Source organism: Nipponia nippon, unplaced genomic scaffold, assembly GCF_047370975.1.
Source record: "Nipponia nippon isolate SJK-2023a ecotype South Korea unplaced genomic scaffold, ASM4737097v1 scaffold_2, whole genome shotgun sequence".
NCBI classification, from domain to species: domain Eukaryota; kingdom Metazoa; phylum Chordata; class Aves; order Pelecaniformes; family Threskiornithidae; genus Nipponia; species Nipponia nippon.
The window spans coordinates 65,177,377-65,204,879 of record NW_028262336.1 but is presented as its reverse complement, the minus strand read 5'-3'; the positions used below and the strand labels follow the sequence as shown (position 1 = coordinate 65,204,879).

The 27,503-nt window shown below is 43.7% G+C and overlaps 1 protein-coding gene and 1 long non-coding RNA gene across 5 annotated transcripts in view; one reads left to right on the top strand and one right to left on the bottom strand.

Annotated features, from left to right (window-relative positions):
• The window catches only part of GAS6 (growth arrest specific 6), a 43,262-nt gene extending 24,332 nt beyond the window's left edge, over positions 1–18,930 (bottom strand). The window contains exons 1-4 of the mRNA XM_087758227.1: positions 18,548–18,930; positions 17,951–18,117; positions 3,269–3,293; positions 2,422–2,484 (exon numbers count right to left, since the gene is read on the bottom strand). Coding sequence (XP_087614353.1) covers positions 2,422–2,484; positions 3,269–3,293; positions 17,951–18,117; positions 18,548–18,617 — 325 coding nt within the window. The 5' untranslated portion in view covers positions 18,618–18,930. The remainder of the gene's footprint in view (positions 1–2,421; positions 2,485–3,268; positions 3,294–17,950; positions 18,118–18,547) is intronic.
• Positions 17,936–27,134, top strand: LOC148055813 (uncharacterized). Of its 4 annotated transcripts, none has more exons than XR_015704876.1 (4): positions 17,936–18,055; positions 19,581–19,688; positions 21,434–21,524; positions 24,053–27,134. It is a non-coding gene; the product is annotated as an uncharacterized LOC148055813 (long non-coding RNA). The 4 variants fall into 4 exon arrangements; XR_015704875.1 differs by having other exon boundaries at positions 24,050–27,134; XR_015704879.1 differs by lacking the exon at positions 21,434–21,524.
• Positions 27,135–27,503: the final 369 nt, after the last annotated feature.

Sequence of the window (27,503 nt, the reverse complement as noted above, 5' to 3'; positions counted from 1 at the left end):
CAAATTTTAGTAAAGTTTTTAAAAGTAATAAAGAGCATGACCTTTATGTGTGCTTTGAGCTATGTCTGATAGCACATATACAGCTCATAAATGCAGACAGTGGATAGAGCTACTAGTTCCATTTTTGAAGTCTGTATGGAAACAAGCCTTTACCTAAGTACATTGGCTGCTGCTGCCAGTTCATTACTCTGTACTGTGAATTTATTTTTTGATACTCACAAAATGGTGCAAATTAAAACTTCATTGGGAAAATGCTAGGTTGCAAAGATTATGACACTCACTATTAAAAAGCAATCACACAGGACTTACTTAACAAAAATCCCATTGTGTTTTTTAAGGCCACATGCAGCTTCATTTCCAAAAAATCTTGTAGAGTTTTCCAAACTCTTGCAGAACCAAACCCCTAATTCTTAGCTGACTTACAGGATCTCTTTTAGAAAAAGATCCAGATCTGCAGACCAAAGTACAGGTATCTATGTGTAAGGCAAGCATTTATCTGCAAAGCAATTGTCTTAAATTCTCATTGCAGTCAGTGGAGATCTAGTCACTACCATAAACAGAGCCCGTAGGGTCATTCATCTCTCCCCAGAGCAGAGGCAGTGTGGTCACTGGAATCCCTCTAGAACGACCGACTGCAGATTAACTCCCCGCTGTGACGGGAACGTTGCTCATGTAGGCACCTCTCCCGGAACCACCTGCATCTACCTCTCTGAATCCAGAGCTGAACCCTACCTGTAACCCTGATCTAAAGATCTTATGAAACTGAGAATCCTCAAATGCTCCCCTAAGCTGTCTAATCACTGTCACAACTAAAATGTGTGCCTCATTTCCAGTACAAACTAGTCTAGTTAATCACCCTCCAGTCCTTGGGTTGTGCAATGTCTTTGTATGCCAGATTAAAAGAGCCTTCCACTACCTTCTTTTGAGAGGAGAAAGACTGTTAAGAAACAAAATTTAAATGTGTTTTGCAGGCACAGCTCCACAGAGCTACATAGCCTTTTGGCAGCATCTATGAAAAATGAAGAGGCACACTGGAATTGGCCAAGCACAAAGCCTGTCATTCTTCCAAGCGCGTTTCAGGCTCCTTCTCCATTACTTCTCCTGTGAATTGACAATGGCTAGCCAAAACTCAGCCATTTAAAAATATTTTAATATTTTAATGGGGGAAAATATTATCATTTCATTTCCAAACCACTGCATCTGCAATGGGCAAAAATCCCTAAGAACAATTATTCAGCTTTTATTTTTTCAGATTTTTTCATCACCACCCTTTAGACTTGCATTTCTACAACACTCTTAGCTGTTTGGAACAAGTGGTCCCAGTTGATACCACTATTTTCAGCAGGAACTGCCACCTCTTTGCCGTGCCACACACGTGAGCAAAAGAGGATCCCGCCTCACATCCCACTTTGAATAGCTGGCATACCGCAGCCGACACGGGTACCACAGGTGCGAGAATTCCCAGTTCAGAGGACTCTAACATCCGTAAGCAATACTGCTGCACTATATCAGGGCAGGTCTTGACATACCATTTCTTAACCTTGGAATTCGCTCTTCAAAAAAAGGTTGCTGTAACGCAGTTTATAGATGTGAAAGCACGACCAAATCCTGATCCTGCTTTGGTAGCACTGATATGAACACATGACTCATCAAACTTGATCACAGTAAGAGACTGAACCACAGGGGTAAAAATGAAAATAAATACACACACACGTGATTTTCTCCCCATCTGAACTGATCTGCTCCCAGAACATATTTAGAATAGTTATGACGCTTTATATCTTTAGCGCTGCTAAGCTTCAAGAGGGAACTAGAAAGGTATTAGAAGAGTTAATTAAATTCTGATGTCTAGTGTTAGTGATGAACAAATACCTCTTCCGATTCTACACAGATATCGGGTTGACTTCCAAATTGATTTGAATTTTTAAAGGTTGCAATATTTAAAGCACAGTCACACGATACGTGAAACTGATCTTCTTAATGTAAAGAAGTCCAACACAAGCCTGGGTTTGACTATGAGCTTTTTTTAACGTTCCTTAACAGGGGAAAGCCAAAGTTAGCATTCAAGAAAAAAGAAAATGAAAGGCCAAGCGTAGTGTACAGCCTTCTGGTAAATTCTATTTCTTGTCCCTCTTGCTTCTTAGATTATTCAGACCTTGGAAAACATGCTGGGAAAGAAACATCTTGCATCATAAAATACCAAAGCGCTGAAAGACGACAGCGAGATGGCAGTAGGTTATCAAGGGAAAAGGCCTTGTTTTGTTGCTCAGATAGGACAAGCGACACGGAGTCTCAAGCCTAGAGAACAGGAAAGCCAGTACTAAAATACTATTAAAAATGGAGATGTCTGAGCTGGTTCCACTCCTTCAGGTAACATGAGAGGTAACATTTACCTACAATATACAAAACAAAAATGCTTACTATGAACGCATGTAAGGAAATCTGGACTTCTTGTATACGGCGACCCATATTTCTGAATACAAGCTGAAGAACAGAAAATGAAATTGTTATTATTATAATGATGACATGGCAGATGTTCAAAGCATGCAAAATCATACCTGGCCTGCTGATTCATTAAGCAAGGATCTGGAGGGTGGTTGCAAAATCTATGCAATATTACAATCTCCCAGATGCCTTAAAATTCTTAAGTTCATCAAAATTTTTTAGCTCTGATGTACAGTAGAGTTATAAGCCATCTGAAGAGGACGATCACTTTACCAGATGCTACTATGATTCTAAAAGCATGTTAGTAGCTACTCAAATTTGACCTACTAAAACTCTTTTAAAAAATCTAAAAAGCACATGGAGTTTTCTAAAACCATTGGCGTTTGTGATCTTAAGTACTATATATTAAACACAAACAGAAAATAATATGATGCCATGACTATGATACAGTCAATAGAATAAGCCAATGGATCAATCAATAAAAGCACCTTTATTTTTTTAATAAGGAAATTAGTTAATAGCTAAGTTAATTAAGAAGGGGAAAAGGTAGGAGACTTCTAATTATCTACTAATGCTGCAAGCTACAGATATAAATGCAACACCAACATTTTAACATGCAGAAAACACATAAAGGATCTCTGTATGTAAATCTACACATAAGTAAAAAACAAAATCACAGAAGGAACATCCAGTCTATCTTAAAAGTTAGAAATGCATGTGTACTGCAATCAGATTTCCATCACTTTCCTTAGCAGAGACTTCAGCTGCGACAAGCTCCACATACCAGCACTGCCACAAAGTGAAAGTCAAAGCTGCAACTCACCCAAGTATTTCGGGTAAAAATATTCCTGTAGGAGGGGAGAAAAAAAAAAAAAAAAGGCAAAGATTTATTGACTAATATTTGCTTCTATTGTCACACTATTTAAGAGTTGCTGTTAGTTTGGTGGTCTTGCATGGCAGTTGTTTAACAAGGTCCAAACACAACCAACCTCACTTCAATTCAGAGCCAGAAGCAGCACAGTATCATACATGCATTTTGTCTTTTGAAAAGGAAAGAAACATTAGTTCCAGTCTCAAGGTATTTTTTGACAACAGCTGACCTGGTAAGTGGCAGTGACTGAGCGTGAAGCCACTTACTTACTCACTGTCCAAGAGGCAAAGGTGCTGATGGTGGCATGAAGTAGGGGAAGGAAGAGGAATCGAAGGACAAGACGCCAGAGGGAAAGTACAGAAACATTTAGTCACCCAGAGCCTCCTCAGAGGCCCTCTGCTGATGCAGAACATGGGCGGCACCCTAACACCATAGCCGCTAAAGTAAAAGGGTAACTTTTGCTCTTAGAACAACGAGCACCCTACACCTTTAACAGCACCCATTGCCATACCGCCGACTCCATCACATCGTGGAGACTGTTCACTCAAAGAAGGGAATGCTGCCAGTTTGCAAGACAGGGCAAAATTGACTTTCATTGAACTAAAACTGGATTGCAAAAGGCATTCCCACTCCTCTCGTCGTAGAGGGCCACACGTTACTGTTCCCTACCTTGTGTCAACAAAGTGCAGCCCTATGGTGAGAGCAGCAGTTTGCTGACGTGATGTGGATCTAACCTTGCATGTTAGAAAAAACTCAGCCTGGTGAGACCTTGCCAGTCGCATGACTGCTGGCACCAACACAGAGAAACAGCAGGAAAATGCAGCCGTGCTGCATGGAAGAGTGGGAGATTGGCCTAAACTGATCATTAAACCACATTCTTAAAAAAATACAAAAAGTCATGGCCAGGGAAAAGGATTTCTTTCCAACTTCACTTCACACTGGATTTCATAATGTATATGTCACTAGTTCAAGTGCTGTTAAAAATGTAAAATTGGGGCATGCAATGAGGGAAAACTTGTGGATTGTATCAGTGTTTAACTTTTTTGTTAAAATAAACCATTTCTCAGCTAATTATGAAAGCATATGCATAATATAATTCTCTTTCATACAACATGAGGAATTTTCATATAACACTCTATCTGCAGTGAGATAGGGACAGTAAATATCCTGTATTCTACAAAATTAATCTGGTCTATGCAATGTGCAAGAATAGAAACGATTTTATTTTCTCCTCTTATTACAGATGTTTGGATAAGCTAATGCATAGATACAGGCATGTACATACAACAGACACAGGCACACACCGTGATTCAATTTGACCTGGACTGTCTAATGCAATCAATTGGTTGACAAGGTCATAAACTAAAAGTTTTGCGTTGCTGTCATTCACCAGAAAAACCAATCGCTTCTGGCAAATACGCTCCAGTTACTGAAATGCACCATGTAAATATTCAGCCTAAATCATGAGAGCATCAATAAAGAAGTATAAGCAGCAGCTTACACTTATTCTAATTTTCAATTCTGATATGAGAGTAATAGGCTTGGCATCTTTTGGGGTTGAGCTTTGTAATATCTCTTCGGGTTAACACACTGAGTGAGGAGCTCAGAACTCACTACGGTCCCCTCTCCCTCTTTTTTTTTCAGGTTTAGTTTTGGAAAAGACAAGTCAAATAAATACAGTCAAAATGAAAGTAAAGATGAGTGCCCAGCTGTGCTATAACCACAAACTGAACTTCAGCCAGCACTCGGATAGTGTGAAAGATAGCGGCATGTGATGAAATATTCCAAGCATTTTTTTCATTATTTCCCCTTTATTCAATACAGGTCACAAGAATGTGCATCTGCATTTAACCACCAACAGGATAATCCAGACAATGGCAAGACCAACATTTTCTGCACTCAGAGGACAAGAAATAGGAGCTTTCCTATTCATGGTGACCAGCATAATTGCTCCATGTCAGTGATGGCGAAGGCGTAAAACTTCATTTTCTGCTTGACCTCTGATGAATGAGCTGAGTGCTAGAAAAGTTGTATAGAGTTTACTTTTGAACGAAAGATTAAGGTAACTACTTACTTTCATTGCACAAATAACCTTCCGAATGACAACTGACTGTATGTTGATTCAATGCCAGCTGAACAGCAGAAGAGTGAAACTCCGAGACAGTATACCACCATAAGCTTCATTTCACGAGGTACGTAACAGAGGTAAGTGACTTAAACAGGAGGCTATTAATAGAAATTTAACCCTTCTTTCCCTGTCTTCCTCATCTGCTTATGTTATACAAAACTACTTGCTGATCAGTAGCACTTCTCCAGGTCTGCAGGATCTGCTGATAAAACCATTCTAAAATAAAGCAACGTGACTGCAGGTTCTAACATGACTCATTCTTGTATGATTAACTTTTCATTTTTTCTCCATAATCAATTTTCCTTATAACAGGCTTCTGGAAATACAAGGACAACCTATTTCCATTCAGCCAAAAGATTAATCAAGAATGCAGGACGAATGGTCTTCCACCTTGAGAAAATGAACTTGCTTAAACTGAGAGTAGCAGCTGCTTTTCAAAATACACAGATGAGAAGTTTTCCCAGTTAAAAATTCAAGTTGTGCCTAACCTGCAGAGACAGACAGACATGAATTATTTCTAGTGTGAGTGCTCAACTCTACAATGTCTTTTCAGTCTTCTGCACGGTACTATGTCTTAATGACCCGCAGATGTCAGGGAAGATGAAAGCCCTATGCAGAGTCAGGTCCCTGTTACAAGTCTGAGACTCATCTTCCCTCCACCAGAAGTCCTCAATTGTATTTTCAGGATCCAGTAAAAATGCCAAGAGAAATGCTCTGAGGCTTGCTAACAAGGAGTTAGCAAAGATTCTCTGTTACTACTTTGCTGATTTCTCAGCTAGTCACCTTAAATTTCAGGCTCACCAAACATCTCACCATCCAGAAAGCCACCGAGTATTCACTGATTCAGAATCAAAAAGCATGGGAGTTATTTAACTGTGACCACTGTGGTAGCAAAAGTCACCACTGAATTATAGTAAGTGTTAAATTTTCAGCCTGGACTCTGGTAAAAGAAGTTAACATTTAAATGTTGTCAGCACTTCCCCTTTGGATTTGCTTTCCTAATTACTGCTGAAAATAAAAGCAGGAGCACTGGGTTTTTTTAAATAAGAAGCTATAAACAAATACATATTGAACATAAACATCCTCTGGATAGGCTGCTGTACACACACTGACCTCACCAAGCTTTCTAACCAATCTGGCCAGTAGTAATATCCCCATGCATGCAAGAGGAAGACAACACCTTGCAGAAGCACCAACCTCCACAAGAAACCAACATTCACGAACCTGGTTTCAACAATTCCAACCTCTGTGTCTGCTCCTACCAAGAAAACTTTCATGTATTTCCACCCCTCCTTCTTGTGGCCCAACACACTTTCTGTCTGTCTGGTTCCCATGTATCAGCCGGTACGACCAGGGCGCCAGAAGCTTCAATAGTCAAGGGCCTGGCACCAGGACACCCACAGCCTGCAGACCGGCATGTAGGATGAGTTACACACCACGCGTCAAGTGCCACCAGAAGTACAGCTCAGCAGAGATCTCAGGTAAAGAGGGAGAAATAGGAAAGACTGGGAAGTGCCTCACATCTACAAACCTCCACCCTTTCAGTGAAGTGGCAAGTATGGCATGAGGCCAGTCCCTCCAGGCAGGTCCTGGCTTGCTTATTTCAGCTCAGTTCAAGAGACCTTTTTCTTGCTGTCCAGGAGACAGAGTTGTGCTTTAATAGAAAAGATTTAAGCTCTACAGCCCTCACCCCTTCCACACGAACACATGTACATGCTAGAAGCAAGTCTTTCAATGCATTAAACACAATTACTGGTTTCTACAACAGTAGTGCAAGACCTAAGAATGCATGCTTTTTTTTCAGGGTAGAGTGACACCAAACGCTTTTTCATGGGGTTAAGAAGTTCCTCTCCCACCTACATCCAGAGCTTATTCCTACCCTTATAACACAGCCACTACAACACTTAGTGCGAATATCTAAAATGAAACGAGAGCATAAGTTTAAAAGTGTTCTCAAAAAAAATCCAACCCAAACACCCCCCCCCCCCAAAAAAAAAAAACCTCCAGGTTGTTCATTTTTATATTTGTTTTTTCTTCCAAGTGTAAATGGTTGCAGTGAAATAGTTAGGAATAGTTTCTGTGGAGCCACCCCCACAATACCCTGCATTGAAACAACTGAAGAGAACAGCAACATGAAGGTAAGAATTCACAGCAGGGCTGTGGAGTCAAATGGGCAGAAGTACCTACATCAGCTTCCCTGCCAAAGGAAACCTACGATGTGACGGGGGTCACCATCTATTTTCAACTCATGGTCAAACTCTCCCTTCGTGGTAAAATCCAGAAGTTAGTGAAATTATACTGGGTATGCATTAGTCCCGCTGCATTTTTAGAGAAGATGGAAGAACACCAAATCAGAACAGGCGTTAACATGAGTCACTGTGTAAAAATAGCCCTTCTGAAAACATAACAATGACCCTGTCTACACCAGGAAAATGTTCTCACTGTTGCTTAAAGTAATTGGCAACACTGGAAACCTCAGCCGAAAGGGCCTCCCAACTGCTTCTGTTTGTTTCACTTGAGTACTAGGTCAGGTAAGCCTGATCAGCACTGAGGCTAATCAAAATCGTGTTTGAGCTGTAGTGGCAGCAGATAAAAGATGTAGTCTACAGGACTGTTTGTGTTCCTGGGCAACCAGCTCTTGGTGGCCCTGCCTGAGCAGGGGGGTTGGACCAGATGACCTCCAGAGGTGCCTGCCAACCTCAACCACCCTGCGATTCTGTGATTCTGTGACTGCAACACTGCCAGCACTGAAGGATCTCACAGACTTGTATTAGCAATGGTAATTTCTAAAAAGTACTTTCTTAGTTACCTAGTTACCTCTTAGAGAGCTGTGACAACTCCCACATTATGCCCTTTTCTCATTACCATATAATGACTCTCCCTTTTCCTCTTTCCTTCAGGACTGAATGTTTGTCTTGGGCATGGCCTGACCTCCTTGTTTATAAATGTACTTCATGTTTCCACATCGCAGGCATGCACTATCCTTGCAAAGAAATGGCGACTACCAGCCACGATTGGCTACAATTTAGTGTTTGACTTGGGTTTGCTTTTAAGCCAACAGTTGTTTAACTGTTAGAACATGAGAATGCAAATCTCATTAATGCTCAAGAGCTCTCTCCATTCTTTTAAACTCAGCCCTACACTTTTGATGCATAGCAAATCTCATGCTGACTGATTAGGCCTTCCTCCCGTACAATGTAATTAAACAGTACTACAATTTAGAATTTTAAATACATAGCACTTGCAGTTGTAGATTTACACTCAAATCAATGCCTCGTTGCTTGCACGAGCTTCCCTTTTCTTTGTCAGGGACACTACGCTCAGCCAGGTTAGTTTGCTTCCTGTTTTGCTTTGGGGCAACGTGCACTCTCCATGCAAGGAGCAAAGAGAACTTCTCTCCACAATTTGGCAAGTGAGGCTTTAGAGAAGCAAGCAGGTCATGTTACAATCCAAAAGCAGCCTCCAAGTCTCGTCTCCTACCACCAGAGTTACTGTTGTTTAGGGTAGCTTTTAGATTTTGTCTCCATTTGCAGAGTATCCATTTCACTGTCCAGCTATTCTGCTGTACGAAGACTATGACTGCCCCTTCTGCCGAGTTGTTCATCTTTTCAAACAAGAAGCATTCAAGACCATCCTCTCTAGCATCACCTCCTTCATAGAGACTAGGCATCTGTGCAGAATCCTGGAGACTGGAAACAAAAAGCATCTATTTTCATAGCTTCCCTCACCCTCTTCTGAGAGGCAGGACTATTTCCCAACAGCATACGGAGGTGCCACTTCAGCAAAAGATGTTGCTCTGCAATGAGGAAGAACCCACCAACGATCAGAATGCACAATTACAGGAAAAAAAGTAATTAAAGGAAAGGAAAGAAAAGAAGAAAAAAAAAAGGTTCTTGTATGTCACAGCCAAGCAAAACACAGACACTACATTTGTGAAGATGTAGGGGGCACAGAGACATGATTTCTATATGCAGCCTGAGGCAGGGTTTCATTGGTCAGTAACAGTGTGAAATGGATGTAACTGGTGCCACGGGCCAAATATTCCAACAAAAATAATTTGTAGAGTGACCCAATGAGTTGGTTGCATGTGCTTTTAAGTTATTCTTAATGCAATCCAATCACGAATGCCTTGAGGCTTCCTCCACTGCTTCAGGACTGAAAGGCTACTTTCTCTCCAGCTGTATTAATGCGCAATTTGAAAAGAGGATCCCAGTTTGATAACAGATCTTCACTTGGTGTTGCTTGTTTGAATCCTTACTTGTTGCAATATTTGTGCGTCTGGTTAAACTAACACTCACTTAGAAACTTAAGTCAAATTAAGCAAACGAGGAGCTGACAAAACACCTAGCATAAGCAAAAGGCTGTCTCCCTTCAACATCCTATATTGTGTCATTACTCTGCAATTATTCAAGCCGTATTTAAAATAGAACAGATTATATATCCCATCCAACATGATTTAAATGTTTGCCATCTCTCTTTTAGGCTCTGTAACAATTTAGCCACCGAAGTGAACTTTTTCCCCTTCCTGTAATCTAATGACATTGTTTCTTAGGATTTTGCTTACCTGCAGAGGTTGCAACTCACAGTGACAGCCATGTTAAGGCATCGCTGGATTTGGCCTCAGAGGGGACAGGCAAGCGAGGAACAGGGAAGTGACATCTGAGACCACACTAGGCCCTTGTGACAGAATCTGATCTCATGTTTCCTTGTTCATTATTTTAATAACTAAATAACTTTTGCTTTTCCGTTCCTGTCCTAAATGTTTTCTGGAATTGAACTAGGACTCCCTGTTCCAGGAGTCGGCCAAATGTGGTAGCTCTCCAGATGCACGTGATTTTGTACAGTGCAAGCAGGACCCATTCTCCTTTTACCTCTTCATTTATGCACCCTTCTCTCCTGGCAGGTGTGAGAGCAAAGACACCACCAGCACTTCCCCCCCTTCCTGGGTATCCTCCTTACTTTCCAGCTTTGCTCTTCCTCTGGGTCCCACTGCTGATGCTCAAAGGAACAGGAAGAAAACCCAAAACAATAAATAAGGAAACTTCCCCACAGACACATGCATGTGTGGAGAGCCTCTAGAACAGCAGGTCATAACAAAGCAGTGATGAAGGTACAGATATGGAAGGGAGATCGGCTGAAAAACTTCAATCATCAGATTCTCCAAGGCTTGGTTATTCATTCCCTTCTTTGACAGCATGAGCTGTGACAACCCTTTCTGCTTCTCCCCTTGCACCTGGCCTTCCCATCCTAAACCTATGCTGTCATTTGCAATCTGTTGGTGCAACTCCTTGTGAAGCTGCATGGTAAACTGGACCAGGGAACTGATCCAGCTGCAAAATGATCATTTTTCTCTCCAGACTACTTTTCTTTAGATCGGTTCCTTAAATTGGTCCATGCAGTTGCACAAATTGCTGTGCAGGCAAGGCAAACAGAATAGGCCAGGGGGTTACTTACACCAACTAGATCAGCTGAGCTCCCAAATGCGAAACCAAAACCTGAAAAGATTATAATTTGAGTGGAGGTGAAGTAAACCTCCCTGCTATGCTCCTTCTCAGTTTCTTCTAAACCTCTGATGCTGGTTCCACCCTTGATCTTCATACTTATTGGAAAGTAATTGCTCATAATTCATTAAGTTCACTTCGAGTTTGGAGCGCACATGAACCACAAGTGCCAATTTATACAGATTCAATGTTTCTCTTACCTGATTCTCATGCAGCTGTACTAACAAACTGTATTAATTCCTAGTAGGCGGCTCCTCTTTTTTTTTAATTTAAAAAGAAAATGAATGACCCCATAGCCACAAAACTGTTTTCCTATTCTTTAATTGGCCTTTTCCCCTCTCACATATTTATAAAAACCTATTGTATTCCTCTAAAAAACTGACTCAGCCTAACTTTATCTGGTTTTTCCATTATCTTTCATCTCGACCCAAACCTGTATAATCCCCCTACTTCAATTTACCATTCTTAGCATCTGTTTCCATCCTGTCGTCAAACAGCCCCTCAGTGTAATACTCGCCACTTTTGTTTTCTCTTGTTCCTTCCCTTCTGCTGCACAGGAGGTTTAGCATGTAGTGCTTTCGTGATGTGGTGTTTCAGTATTTCCAGGTCTATTCTGAACTTCTGGGCTAAACTCACATGAGTGGAAACAGATAAAGATCAGGTAGGCATGAATCCAGCAGAGCTGATGGAGCTACGTCTGCTTCCACCAACAGCAAACTTTGCTCATCCTTCTCAATAACTTTTGGTAAAGCAGCATTTAGCTAATAAATGTATGACCTGCCTTCTAAGGCAGGCAGAAGTATTTTTGTCACCTTTCTGCTACTGAACTCCAGCACCACAAACAAATGCTGCATCTGTACCAGCAAGTAGATAGATGCATCCTGCTCCACAGTCCCAATCTGTTTGCCTCCCAGATCAGTTAGACCCACTGGATTTTGGTACAGTGCTCTCCCATCCTGTGTTTCCTTTATAAGAAACTAGAGGGAGAAGGAAGAAAAGGAAAGGAGAACAACTGGTGCTCGCCCAGATCTCGTCCCAACAGAGAGCTGGGATACCGCTGTGGCATATATCACAGAATCACAGAGTTGTAGAATCATTTAGGTTGGAAAAGACCTGTAAGATCATCGCGTCCAACCGTTAACCTAGCACTGCCAAGTCCACCACTAAGCCATGTCCCTAAGCATCACGTCTACCTGTCTTTTAAATACCTCCGGAGATGGAGACTCAACCACTTCCCTGGGCAGCCTGTTCCAGTGCCTGACTACCCTTTCAGTGAAGAAGTTTTTCCTAATATCCAATCTAAACCTCCCCTGGCGCAGCTTGAGCTAATTTCCTCTCATCCTGTCACTTGTTACTTGGGAAAAGGGACGGACCTCCACCTTGCTACAACCTCCTTTCAGGTAGTTTGTAGAGAGCGATAAGGTAGCACTCAAACTTTTCTGCTTCCTTCTTCTCTCCTTCAAGCCATTCCTGGACAAAAGTCTAAATCCCCCCGTATTTCCTTTCTTGAAATCTATTAAGCAGGTACCATTGTGCCTGGGAATCCAATTCTTCCATATACTGAGTCCAAGCAGGTTAAATCATCAGCATGGAGTTCTCCGATAACTCTTTCCCTCTCTTGGGTGAATTCTGCACCAGCAAGAAGAGATACAGAAGTTTATACCAGCTGTAAATCTAGCCCTTGCTCCACACTCTGCCAAAATGCCATAACAAAGCTGTATATTGAGAAGAATTTTCACAGCAAGTAAATCTATATTTTTGCCTGGATCTAGAAAGGAATATTCTATACAGGGATGATGACATCTGTATTTAAAGATGATATCGGTATTTTTAATGTCTAGACTACACAACATTCACTAAATTACTCAAAGAAATTTTATACTGCTTAACTCTCCCAGTAACTCCTCTCCTCCCCCTACATGCCTTCATACTTTTCTGATTTGTATTTACAAACGTGTAAATTGCTATTCTTAGCAATGAGACCTAAATATTGTCTGCCAAGCACCCCTCCTAAAAGATCAGAGTAGAGTTTGCATGACTCTAGTCCATGCATGCAGCTCATCTTTGTTATCATGACCAGGTCACATAATGGAAGAAATAAAGAAATAAAACCAAGGAGCCAGTAACACTATTCAACACAACCAAACTGACCATTATCACACCCTATATATTGCTTCACCTGCATTTCAACTTCTCGATAAACCCAGCCTAGCAGAAGGAATTCTGATATTGCTGGATGTTTTGTGAGGATCAGTAATTTTCAAGACATGACTGCAAAAAGCCCGAAAAAGCCTGCTCTGGCCTCCCTGCTGCCCTTGCTATGAGCAGACTAGAGACCTCCCGAGTCCCTCTCAGCCTGAGTTACCCTGTGATTCTCTGCCAGTCTTCTGTGTATCTGAGAAGCCATAGATTTGAATAGGAGTTTGGACACAAGTCCCTCAAAAAGCATGTTCATTCAAAAAAGATGTTCATTCTGCACGCACATGAAGACCAGCTTGCTTTCCATGGGACTCTGTTGAGGGACACATCCACAAACAGTAAACACAGGTGGCCAGGCTGACCTACGTCAGCGTTTCTGGTCGGCCTAACACCAGAAACCGCGTCGAAGTATTCAGCACAGCAATTTCAATGGTGACCTGCAGGAAGACCAGTAATTCTTCAACAGTAACAAGAGCAAGCAAGATGTGCAGTGACAGATGCTGTACTGATAAACTATGGTACCAAATGATAAGAGGCTGCATTCAAACACCTTCCCTATGCTGAGCCTTTCAAACAGAGAAACTCCGTGCACAAGGACACGATTTGCTGTATTTATTCTTTAGTGAAATCCAGCGTTTCCACCAACTATACCCGCCTCTGCCCTTTGTTTTACATGCTTGGATGACCACATTTTTAGAACAGGTCAACCAAATTCCAGAGCAGTTTATCAGTTGGTTAACAAGCTGTAATACCTTGACTGCAGACCAAGGTCAAATATTTCTGCAGTACTGCTTTTTATAAGGCCTCATCAACATTTTACATAAGATAACATTCTTATCTCTATATCCAAGACATTTTGCAACTTCATTCTATCTATCACACCTAGCATATCTTTTCAATAGATCACATTTAGAAACAGTCCTCATACCTCCCATGAACTTGTTTTCCATCCTTATTTTTTTCCCACCTTATTATCTTTTCATTTTTCTGTTTGGTACCTCTAGCATAAATGAAATTATAAAACAGGAACCATCCCATAGTTCTGCAGTAATATCTAAGGATGTTATAACCAGCTTCATGAAAAAGATGATAGGCTGCAAGACTCATTAACCTAGGCTCACACTTGTTTTTACCATGTATAGTCATACAAATAGCACAGACTGAGTTTTGTTCTGCCTCCTAAAAAAAAAAAACAATCTAAAAATGTTTCAATTGATCTTCCTTCCTCCAGTCTGGGCGAGCTGATATTTATATTTTCCGTAACACAGAAGACAAAAGCTGCACTGGCCTGCAAATGAATGGCTATTTAGCCCTGCCTAATAGACTATTCTTAGCAGTTGATGTAAGTAATCACACATGTGGCAACACCCGCATTCAGGTTTCAGAGAATGTGTAGCTTCTGCTGACGGCTTGCAGATGTTGCTTTGGAAAGCTGATCACTGAAGCAGCCGAAGGCACGGAAAAAGGGTACAGACCAGGGAATAGGAGTGAAATGTCATTTACCTGTACCAGAGCACCCTTTTTCCGTGCCTTCCATTGCTTCAGTAGGTATCTTTCCAGAAAAAGTTATTCTTGGCTAGATGTTATAATTGGCTGGATCAAGCTATGTTGTTACCTGGGAAGCATCATGTAAGCTACACTACAGCCTTGCTTCATCTTACCTGAACTTCTGGAGCTGTTTGATTGAACCGGTTAAGTCTCATATCACAGCTTTAAGTCATAGGTCCTGAAATTGGGCCTTGAAATTCTCTTCACACAAGCACAGGAGAATTAAGAATGGCAAGCTTTGTAAGGAAGACTCATGCATTTCATCAGATCATCTGACGGGGGGACCAGGGAAGAGAGACAACGCTTTTGTGCTCACATGGCAAGCCTTTGCTGAGGTCGAACAGAGAAGCAGCAAGCTATTAACTAACCTCAAACTAACCTTCAGTTATCCAGACTGCCAGACCGTTGCTCCCACAGGATAGTGAAGAACCAAAATGCCTACATTTGTGCTCATCTGGTGCTTTAAAGCATGAAACCCAGGAGATGCGGACAGACCTGAAAGCCCAGATCAGCAGCACGCTGATGTGTTCCTCACGGCTTGCCTACTACAAGGTTAGCCATAGGGCTCAGCGCAGGGCAATAAGTGCTGTTTCTGTTTCTTTCTGCTGTGACCCAAGTAGTTAATCCCTGTGACCAGGTTCAGCAGGCAGAGACAAAAATGTCAGCCTTCCTAAACTACAAGGAAACATCAGCTGTCAACGGTAATCCATACATTTCCCCAGTCAATAAAAAGTCCTCACTTTACCAGCATGGACCAGCTGCAGCCTGACAATATGGTGAAGCATGACTGCGGTTACTGTAATTCCTCAAACTGCTAGGTGCTGTTTATCAGCAGTTTTCATCTTTCCTGAGTCAAGCTTGTCTCAGCCAGCTTCCTTCTTCTGTCAGTCAGCAGGACAGGACAGACAAGGCAGCATCGGTGAAATGACAGCATGGTAACTTCCCAGCGTTTAAGAAACACTTCCATTACCTCAGGTGCGTATTAAGATGTGAAAAGATCAAGTCAGATGAAAATGCAGATGAGGAAAATACTCTGCCCATCATATCCACAGATACTGCCAGAGGAGGAGTCACCTATGCCTTACAAAGCACTGAAAGCTTCCAATGTGCAGAGTAATAACAGCCCGCATACATGACCTCTGCCACCATACATTAAAAACACTGCTACTGAACAGCAGCTGCTGCCTTCATGTCCCACAGGAACTGCAAAATGGATAGGAAGGCCCATAAATCCCCCCGATAGGCGATGGCACGCTTGCTTCCCAGTCAAATTGAAGCAAAGTAACAGCAAGGAGGAGGACATACTGCACGTAACAAGCAAGTTCACAGCTCTTGGGAGTTTTGTGCCTCAGAAAAGGTAGGATCTTCTGTCACTGCAGACCTAAAAGTATTATAAAATACAGTACTTTGGTGTAGAAGCGCACGTAAAATAAGCAAGGGGGCACAGACACTAGAAGCTCATCTAGCCTTGGTGATATTTCTTCAGGCGTTTTTCAGAACTAGAGAGAGACCTAGCAGCAGGAACGAAGGAAATGCACCAAAAAAATCAACATCATTTGCAATGACAGAAAGTCTGCGTTGTCCTGCAGAACACGCTTAAATGGCATGACTGGATCTTACAGAATTTATATGACACAGAAAAGATTTTAAACCAAAATGATTTCACTATTTTCATTACAGTAGGAGAACTGTATATTTTTTTTCAATATTGTTAAAAACTCCTGACACATTTACACAGTCTACCACCCTCTAAACTGATCTATCAATGCATCGCCTTTGGCTACTTTCTTGGCCAGAAGCCAGTTAGCCAAACTGGTGACCTCAGATCACCTTTCTTCCAGAATGCTACAAAATCCCATTTGGGATATTTTTGCTGCATTTGCTGCTATATAGTGAATATTTATACTGTGCTTAAAGCTATTCTATTCAATGTGAATATGGAAACCGTTGTGGCAGCCACTCTCACCACATTATAGTTATCCATATTCTGTATTAGCTCAGTTTTACAGAACAGAAGCAAACACTGCTGCATGTAGATGTGACGACACGTATACATAAGAGGTGTACCCTTAAACACTGCCTGGGCAAGCACTCCACATTAAGCTCTGAATTGAAGACTGTCAAAAAGAAAAGCCAGCGTCACAATGTTTTTGCCATACTTACTACTGCCTTGTGACAACAAGCTACTGCAGTGTATACCCAGTGCCGAGCCTGCTAATGAAGCACGCATGTCAAGACTTGTCTGACCGAAACATAAAACATCTCCTCAGAGGAGTCCCTCCCTTGCCTGTGGTGTGTGTGTCTCTGCGTGCACTCTCTCGCTCCCCCCTCTCTTCTCCCTAGAGCATCCCACCATTAACAGGAACACGCTGTGCAATATCAAGCTTCAGTTTGAACACCAAGAAAATCCACTTCCCACTGCTAAATCAATGCCAGATAATCTCTGCAATGAGAACAGCCTATCCAAAACAGCGTAGAGAGGAGGTGTAAAGTAATTGGAGGAGTAAGCCAAGCTTCGTAAAGCAACACAACCGCATCCACATGCTGTCCAAAGTGAGAAGGCGGCTGAAGTGAAAGTCAGCCTTGAGAAGAGTGGAAAAGTCAGCTCCGCGTGCGGTGTGCAGGCTGTAACTGTGTCAGTCCACGCTTAGTGTTAGAAGTGCAGCAGTACCACGTTCCCGTACACGTGCTCTCCTGCTGTCGTAGTGACAGGTCCTGAACCTACTGATTCCAAAACGCTAACCACGCTGAATGTGGCCCAAAAGGATAAAGTGTGTTTATGACATGCTTCCTCTGAGAAACCCCTATTCTGACATATGCCACAACATTAAGGGGATTTTAAGTCCAGCTGGCATGGGAGAGTGAAGGAAAGAGGGAGAGTGGGGTGTCCAGGCAGAGGAGCCATAGCGTTATGGCGCACTGGCCTTGCTCTGTGGATTTACGGCACGGGCGAAGAGGGCCCTTCCACTCTCCGGAGACAGCAGTCATGCCCGCGAGCGCCAGGCTGGGCTGCTCACCCAGACCATCCCCACGGGGGTATTCCCAACCGGACAGCACTGACGCAGCCCTTGCGCAGGCTGAGCGCTCGCCACGCCGTGCGGCTTCCAGTCATTCACCTAATGGGTCTGCTTCCTCCTCCTCCTCCTCCCAACGGCTTCCCCAGCTGTGCCGGCAGCTGGCACCCAGCCGCAGCTGGACGGAGGGAGGGCAGAGCCGGACCAACCCACCGAAATCCCCGCGGCGGCTCGGCGCCCTTACCGTCTCGGGGTCGTTCTCAAACACCTCCCGGGCCTCCTCCTTGCTGCAGTGCTCCTCCACGCACTCCCTCTCCAGGTGCCCTTGCTTGGTCTCCTCGAAGATCTGGTAGGCTCGCCGCTGCCGCTGCCGCAGGAACTGGGCAGCCTCCGGGGCGCGCAGCAGCACGGCTGGGCCGCCGGTCGCCGGGCCGGCGGGGGAGGGCGAGGAGGAGGAGGAGGAGGAGAGGAGCGGGAGGAAGGGGAGGCAGCGGTGAACAGCTGAGCCCGCCTGGCCGCTCTGCACCCCCCCACCCCCGCACACCAAACCGCCCCGCCGGGGGGCACCGACCGCCCTCCCCGCCCGGCGCCCCCGCCCCTGGGTCGCCGCGGCCTCGCCGCGGCCCCTCACGGCGGCGACCCCGCGGCCGCCGCCGCCGCACCGGCATCCCCCCGCTGCGGCCGCCGCCGCCGCCTTCCCCCCCGCAGCCGGGCCGCGGAGCTGCGCATCCCGCACCCCCCCGCCGCCCCATCCCCAGCGGCTCCCGCACACGGGGGGCGGTGGGGGATGCTCGGCGGCGTGTACGGGAGGGACGCGCCCCCCCCCCCGCGCCGTACTCACTCTGCCAGGAGTCCGCCGCCAGCAGGACGAGCAGCAGGGCGGCCCCGAGGGGCGCCGCGGGATGCGGCATGATGCGGCGGCGGCTGGGGCCGGGCCGGGCCGGGCCGGGCGCTGGCGGAGCGGAGCGGAGCGGAGCGGAGCGGAGCGGGCGGGCGGCGGCGCGGGCGAGGAGCGCGCCGCTACTGCGGGAGCGCGGCGGCGGGGAGCCCAGCAGGGGAGCCGGGGAGCCGCTCGCCCGTCCTACCCAATCGCTCGCCAAGTCGCCGCCGAGCCGCGGCAGAGGGACACACCTCGCGGCGGGGCAGCGGCCCGGCCCCGCGTACCTGCCCGGCCGCCGGGGAAGGGCCGTGCCGAGCGGCGGGGGGCGGATTTAGGGGGAGCCGGGCTGATGGGCGGACAGCGGGGCCCGGGGAGCTGCTGGGAAGGCGGCTCCCCTGCCTCCGGGCGCATCTTTTTAATAGCTGCGGGGCTCATCATGAGAGGGGGAGAAGCTGGCAGCAAACCCAGCCCAGTCCTGCCTTAAATTAGAAACTTGAATTCGAAACAACCTTCTCCCCGCACCCCAATACATACTTTCTTCACGACTAAATTTTCAATGGATGCCGGTGTTTTAGGATAAACTCCTCAGGAAAGAGATGGATGTGGTTCATACCAATATGTTGCACGCTGTCCTTCACTGCCCCTGTCCATCCGTACTGACGCAGGGCATCTCTGATGGAGGAAACCCTGTTAGCTGTGACCCAGACCTCTAGGATCAGAGCTGGGAGCTGTGCTTAGACGGTCTCTTGCTACTGCTTTAAAGCTACCCCTGTTATCTGTACTGCCCTGCAGATGGGTAAATGTGACAGATAACTCAAGTAATACGAAATCTATACATTCTTCAAGATATCTTTTAACAGCATAACTTGTGTGAAAAAATAAGTTGTCTAATGTAATTTTAGTATTTAGGTATATCTAATGCAGACTCTGTGTGTCCACAATAAATTACTGCAAATATAATGTAACTAATGTAAACAATGTATTTATATTACAGATAGTTGAAGTAAAGTGCATGAAAACATGAGAGCCAGCCTACTCAGTCAGAGCAAGCATTCCGAGGCTGGGATCTTCTGCCTGACAGTGGCCAGTAGTCGATGTACAGGTAAGAGTCATAAAAATATACAAACCACCATGGCGTGGTCTTTTCTTTCTGTTTTCAGCTTCTGAAGTGCAGAGGAAGAGCTCTCTAACGTAAAAAACGTGTCCGCTATCACGCTAACAGCCACAAATGTACCTCTTCTCCATGAATTTGTCAAATACCTTTTCGATCCGTTGGTACTTCTGGCCTCCAGGAGCGGCAGCAAGGTCCCAAATGTGCACAAAGGCTAGACAGGAACGTTTTCCCACCAGTTTTAAATCCAGTGCTTAATAATTTTATAGGGTAGCTTGAATTTCTGTCTTCTGAGAAACGGTGAATTATCATGCTCTATTTGTTTTCAGCATGTCATTTTATAGACCTCTCTCATATACTTTCAGAACCATCCCTTTTCCTAAGCTATGGACCTTTGGTCTATTATTTGTTTCCAAACCCCTTTGAGCTGGCGGTGCTCAAAGAAGCAGTCCCACCAGTCCCCGTTGCTTGTTCTTGTCTTTGGTCACGTCCGCATCTTGTGCTGGCACGCAAGGAACCTGATCAGAGTAACCCAACAAAAATGATTAGTTTTCATTCAGATCCGTTCCCCCACTGAGTTTCCGCATGGCTGCACAAACACCAAAAGGGAGAGGCTTTCACGCGTGGCAACAAGTAGCCACAAGCAAAGGGAGCATGGGCCTGCTAATTTCAGGAGCAGAGCTGGCCCAAATGGCTTGTGAAGCTACAGCTGCAGGCAGAGGTTTCCTAGGGCTGGCTGCCACGTTCCTCCCTCCGTCGTGTGTCCCCCTGCCCCTGTCCGGAGACGTGGCTGTGCCGTTTCAGCTCACCCACCTGGCAGGAACCGCTTTGCTTTTTTTAGCGTGTGTATGTTTTCTACCAGGTTGCTGTGCTGAACCAGCTCAGCGACAGGGCGAAGAAGCGTAAGGTGAGGAGTGGGGATGCAGCAGTAAGTCCATAGGCTGCTGTGGGTTTGCAGCCTGCGCCCCTCATACAGAAGCCATTCCCCATCTTTGTTTTCATCCTTCTCTGTATCTTTTCTATTGATACTTCTTTTCAGACGAAGTGGACAAAACTACATGCAGTATTCAAGATGTAGGTTTACAGCAGCACTGTCCTGCTTTTGTCTCTTATCTTTTTCTTGCTATTTCCAAACATTGCCTGGGTTCCTTTTTACGTCCTGGCCTGTTATTTTCAAAGAGCTATGAACAAAAGGTCTGAGACCTCTTCCCTGAGTGGAGTTGCTATTTTACCACTGTATACATATGGTGAGGGTTGCCTTCCATGGGTGCATCACTTTGCATGTCCATATATTAAATTACACTTGTTATTTATCACCTTGTCACATTAAAAGTGCTATCAAGCGATACAACTGAGATAATCTAATGGCTTTTTGCTACCACAACAGGTGGTCCCACTCTTCCTTCCCTCTACGCTTCCACCCCATCCCTGGATGCACAATTCTCCCTCCCTCCGCAATTTTTGTATGGTTTTGTCACTGATGTGACCTCTCAGCAAGTCAGCTCAGCTCACTAGGCCAACAGAAAAGTATTTCTTTTTTCTAAGAGCCTTCCGAAATTCTTGATGGCCAATTTAAGATTTGGCTGTTCAGATGAATTTTGTATTATCTGCAAACTGTCCTCATAACATTAAACTTCTCCATAAAATTTCTGGAGATGGTGAACAGCAGAGATTTTTGTGGGTTCTGGAAACTGCTTTCTATTGTGTAATCTAATGATAAGTTTCCTTTCTTTCAGACATTTTTTTACCCTTTACCTTTTATTCCATGTGAATACACTTTGAGAGCCTATGGTAAAAGACCAGGTCAAAAGCTTTTTGAAAATCCAGGTATGTAATATTATCAGAACCATCCTTAGCTACATAAAAAACATTCCTTCAACCTCTAATAGGTTTGCCAAACATGGCATCCTACTTGATACGCAATGCTGATTCTTCTCCAACATGTCATTCAGTCTACTAATTCTATTCTTTATTATAGTTTTCAGTAAGTTGCCTGGCACAGACATCAAACACTGATTTGGGTGAGCCCAGAAGTCCTTCCAACAGTCAGATTTTCCATCTTCCATTCTTCTGGCACTGTAGCATTTAAGACAGATTTAAGCAATGAATTGCATAAAGCAGCAGTTTCATTTTCTTCAAAATTCATGTCTTTATACCATCTGATCTCAGCTATCCCAGTGAGGTCTTAGGGAACATAAAAAGCAGGACAGAAAAATAATGCAGAAAATATTAAAACGACATTATATGAACTGCTTGTACTCTCAGCATGTCCCATTTTAGACTCCCTTTTGACTTTAAAGTAGTCTAGGCACAGAGATTTCCAGATGTAAATCTGAACTTGTAGGATTAGATTCCATTGGTTACTAGACACTAACCAGAAATATGCACCAAATTTAACAAATTTTGAGAAAAGTGATTAAAAATACCACTAGAAGGTGTTTGTTAAATACCAAAAATCAAAAAATTATTTGCCGGGTAAGAGAACCTGAGTCAGTTATTCCAAGTTCTGATGAGTATCAGTTAGTCCATCTTCCTTACCTAGCCCCAAAACAAAAACCAAGGTTGCATTTGCCTTTCAGTGCAAACCAGTGCGTAGTATGTAGCCAAGCTGCAGAAGTGTATTGGAAGCAGGAATAAATGAGCAAAGTTCCTTTAGGTTCCTGCAACTAATTACATTTGTAGGTATCAAACTGTAGAAAGAAATGAAAATGTCCTAAAAAGAGTAAATAGACCTCACGACTTTATAGTCAAAGATGTTGAGTTATGGGGAAGGGGAAGGGATTCCCAGGTGTGCCCTTCCTTCCATCCGTCATCCCCTCGGCCAGGGGCACTGAGGGGGGAGGGTTCTTGTTGACTTCTGAAGGATCATCTTTTCTATGTAATGTTTGACCTCAAGGAAAAATTGGTTAGACTTATGTCCTATGGGTTGTCCCACACTGCCAAAGTATCTCAGATTTTAGGGACAAATGACTATTTCACATACACATCCCATGTTCATTTCTTGTTCTTTTTCCTTCAAAAGTGCTCCAAAGATGACATCCCTATATTTTTTTTGTATTCTACTAGGATGGAGGAGTAAAAGGGTGTGATATTACATCAGGATATTTAAAAAATTAAATGATTGTGGAAGGCAGCGTACTTAACCAACAAATCCCTGTGAGAGTAAGCTAGCTGATTCCATGATCCTTGACCTGAACGCACTACAGGCTGGGCACATGCCAAATATGCTCAGCACATTGAGATCTGGAACTTGCCGCTTGGTTATGTGACCTGCAGTTTGCAGTCTGATGCCAGGATATAAACTGGAGGTTTCAAGGACAGGAAGCTCTGAACTGTCGTCATCCCCTCCGTGCCTGTCTTGGTTCCAGGTCAATGGGATTTCCTTTCATTAGGGGTCAAAATGGTGACTGAAAACGGCTTTAGGCACCAGCAAAACCAAATTGCCTATCTGGGCAGTGGCACTCCCTCTGCGGCAAGCAAGACAATGTGCAAACTCCTAGGCAGAACATGCCACCATCCTCCACGGAGGATCTCTCAGGCTAAATGGCACTGAGCAAATATACTAAATCTCCTGCCCCAACCTACGGTACGTTGCAGCTCCCTGTTTGTTAAATACTGCTGCAGGTGATAGAAGGGATGAGGTGGGGATGGGGGAGCAGAGGGTCTGTGTTCTGTGCAATCTGAGTCACCATGATGCATTTAGCACCGAGCACCTGGGAGGTGGGAAGCCCAACGAGGCTCTTGTATTTGTCATGGCAAGAAGAGGTTGCAGACAAGAAGGAGAAACTGAAAGAGGTCCTTATATGACTGACTCTGCTTTTTAATTTGTACTCCCTTTGAAAATAATAGCTTTGAAAAGAATAGCTTTGCTTTCCTCCATTATGGAAAAGACCTCTGGATCCCTGGGATCCAAGCATTAGATTGGGGAGTTAACTGCTTTGTTGTGGAAGCCCAATTCCTTTACCATGCACCTGCCTTTGCATGTCTGTTATCCAGTTAAGGATATTACGTTAAGGTGTAATAGATTTCTTGCTTGACGATAAAGTCCCCATCGCCATCACTGGAACTACCGTGGGCAGACAGAATATAAATAGCTCTAGGATGTCCCTGACAGGTAATTTACACCAAAAACACACACACACATACACATTTTGAGTGTATGGAAAAATCACACACAAAATCCTTACTGAAACAGTGTCATTTTGAGGAAGAGCTGAGGATTTGCATTTCTGCTTCACCCAAAGATGAAAGAGCTCCTGTAGCAGTGTGGAGTTTCCCCAGATGGGCCTAACTTAATGAGAAAAAGTATGGGTTCCCAGGCTAAAAATTTTAAGATTTCTTCTCATCATCAGCAGGAATTGAACACAGAGTGCAAGACAGGAACCTTTCGTGGTACCAATGCAACCCCTGCTGCTTGGGAAACCCACGTGGTGGATCAGGCTGGACCTTCTCCTAAAGTGCCGCTGATGCAGATGAGCTGGGGCTTTTTGCACAGCCCGCACTTTCCTTTTTAAAAACAACAAGTGTTTGAAACACATCAGCTTCTCTTAGTGTCTGGCTGTAAAATGAATCAAAATAAATCAAAATTGTAAAGTGTTTGTATTAATGAGAAGAGAAAGCTGGAAGGGTAAAAAAATATAGGATGGAAGCCCTCTAAGACAATTTCAAGGCCCTCAGTGTAAGGATGGATGGGCTTGCAGCTCTGTTGAAAGATCTTACTAATGCATGTGTGAAACCTTATTCAAAGATACAGACTGATGTAGAATGAACACGGTGATGAAAAAGGATCTGTCAGAAAGATGAGAAACTGCAACTAAAAACAATTAGAAGCCACGCTTTCATTCAGGCTATTTTCAGATCCCTGGATAAATATGAAAAATTATTCTCTCCTCTTCCAAATATAAATCTTTCCTGGAGCCACACAATCATGTCTCTTTGTTTAGATCAGGCCAATGTTTTTGTGGAAGGATGTGAAATTTCATCAAGAGGTCTCCAATAATGCTAATGTCATAAAATTCCTCTTATCTAATATGTTCAAATTAAACATTTTCTAATAAAACAAACACAGAAAAAGTCCCATTATACTGTCCAACTCTTTTGAGCAATTAGCATATATTGACTCAAGAAGAAAAGGGTTAACTTTCAAAATATGCTTACTTTTACTGGAGGAAGAAATGGATGAGAAGAAGCAAATACAGATGAGAGAGAGAAAAAAAGACTTGGATAAAGAAATTAAGCTGGATGCATGGAGAGAAATGTGGAAGAAAGGTTATTCATCTTTCACACATAATTTACTCAAAAAGAAATTTAATAAAAGACTCCCTAACTAGGATCTCTTTTCAATAAGGGACCCAAACCCCATTTTCTGATAGTGACGCATTATGCCAGAGGGAGAAGAAGAGAAAGGCTCCTTTTCCTGCAGATACTGGTCATGCCCATGTCTGTATGCTGGACTGAATGACCAGAGGAGTAACTTTTGCACGGGACCAGTTCATCATCAGGGCCGTTGGTTTGCCTCCTGAATGCTCCTCTGCAGCCGAGACAACTGAATCTTGCGTTGAAGCATCGCACCGGCGTGGAAGGAGCTGTTTCCTCTTCTCTCTTCCCTGCCGTCCTCATCCCAGTGGAAACGTGCTGAGTTAAAACATGGGGCATCCTGGTGATGAAGAAACTACAGTGACCTGTCCTGTTGCTGGGAAAGAGTCAAGAGAAAAGGCGGTGTCAACATACGGAGCCCATTTCTGACTTCACCAAGGACAAGAGTTCAACAAGCCTGAATCCCAAACCAGGCTCTCTGAATATGAATGAACTTTTGAGTGATGTAAGGCATTTCATAAATATTCCTAGTGGATGTGATTTGTGTTTTATTAGGCCAGCTGTATATTAATATACTATGTATGAGGTCATCACAGTTTCTATTCCTATGCATTCCACATGTGCTTGTTTTCTAGGGGATTTTTAGTTGCTTGAGTAAAGCCTAAAATAAATATAGATGGTGACATGAGGAGTAAAAGAGCATCGCAGCAAAACAGTGAGAACAAATACAAGCCCATACAGTGTGTCATGCCCTGCAAGACTGCACCAGGGATAACCTAAACACTGAGTTGGCAGGTGGACTTGCTGAGAGATTACGTGAGTGTGAGCTGTCTCTCGAAGGCAGGAGGGAGTGTAAGGATAGCCATTACTGCCTTTGAAATGAGCTTCTTATTGGGAGAGCATGATGTATCCTTTATTGTGCTCGTTAACGCAAAGCAATAAACATGTACGTTTAAAATCGCTTGTATATAGAAACAAGTTGGCTTACTGGAAGTCAGTGGCTAAACTCCCAGCTATATAACGCAATACAATGGGATGATGAGAGACGAAGCCATAGTTTTCATGAGATGTAGTTCTTGCAAATGCTCTGAGCTCTTAGAGGGGACCCCACACTGAAGCAGCCTCCATGGATGGATCTGGGTTTGGAAGAAGGGAGAAGAGCTGTCACTGCCCAGCAGCTCCCGAGCCCGGGTCCCTGGGGCAGCTGCTGGTGGTGGGGGAGAGTTGCCTGGTAACGTGGACCTGCCTTCTCATTTCCAGCTGTTAAATTGCATTGAAAGGAGCTGAATACCAGAATAGAAACCTATCTTATGATTTGTCACGTTTAATATAACAGAATAAGAGCAATTTAATGGCATCTCTAAATTGTTTACCAGGGTAACAGAGTTTCCTGGCAAAGCAAGCAAAACCGTCTCAACCTTTTGCCACAAGGCCCATTTCTCCTGTGGATGCATTTTATTTTAAGCGGGTGGAAAACCTGGGAAGTCATCAGTAAGCGCTTGCGCTGATCAGCACAGCAACACTTCGGTTTTGTCACTCACCTTTTCCCTATTAGCAGCAGGAAACATTGACCTCCTTGCCAAAGCCAAGTGCATCCATTCTTTTTTTTTTTTTTTTTTGTCCCTAATCAAAAAGCAAACAAAAGGGGTGACTTAAGTAAAAATTCCACAAATGTGAAGAGCCTTAAACAGAAGCCAGTCACTATTTTCCATATTATGTGCACACACACCCCGGCCTCCTGTTTGTGTGTATATATAGACATATACCTTCAGTGGCTGAAAATGTGTTTACTAAATATGGTGAAGACGACATTTTGCCCTCTGGACTACATGTTTATTATTTTGTATTCGAAGGAGACCAGTCTTTGCAGCAGAGTTCTAGCAGGCCCATGTTGCAAAATGAAAACAGGGTTTTCTGTAATGTCTTATTGATTAGCTCCTTGTTCTGACAAGGTTTGTCAGCGGGATGCTGTGACCTCTGGCATGTGTGAAGGATGGGGAAAAGGTAATAGCAGAGGGAATTGTATCAGAGCAGGACAAGAAATAGACATAACTGAGACACTGAAAAGTCATTTTTGGAAAGTGCATGCAAAGATATGTATTAAAATATCAAAATTTAGATCTACTTTTTGAATGGAAAACAAAATATCTGATGTGCCAGTTTCTCCATACAAATGGAAATTCGTGTGTTTATATTTTGATAATAATAATAATAATAGAATATTTCTACAGGCTAAGTAAAGCAAGGGTTCTGAGTTTAATTCTAAACCAGAATGTATTCTGGTTTGGATTTGGTTTTGTTTTTTTCTGGAAGGGAAATTCTAGCTGTCTGGTTTGAGAGGGAATGAAAAGTGAATCAGGCCTTTTAACATCTTTGTGGGAGACAATGAAAAATGGAAGTGGTGGGCAGGCCAGAGCAGATGGTTATCCTGCTGTAAGCCTGCCGTCACTGAGGGAAGGAGTTTCCAGATGTCATGTTGTTGAGCAGCCT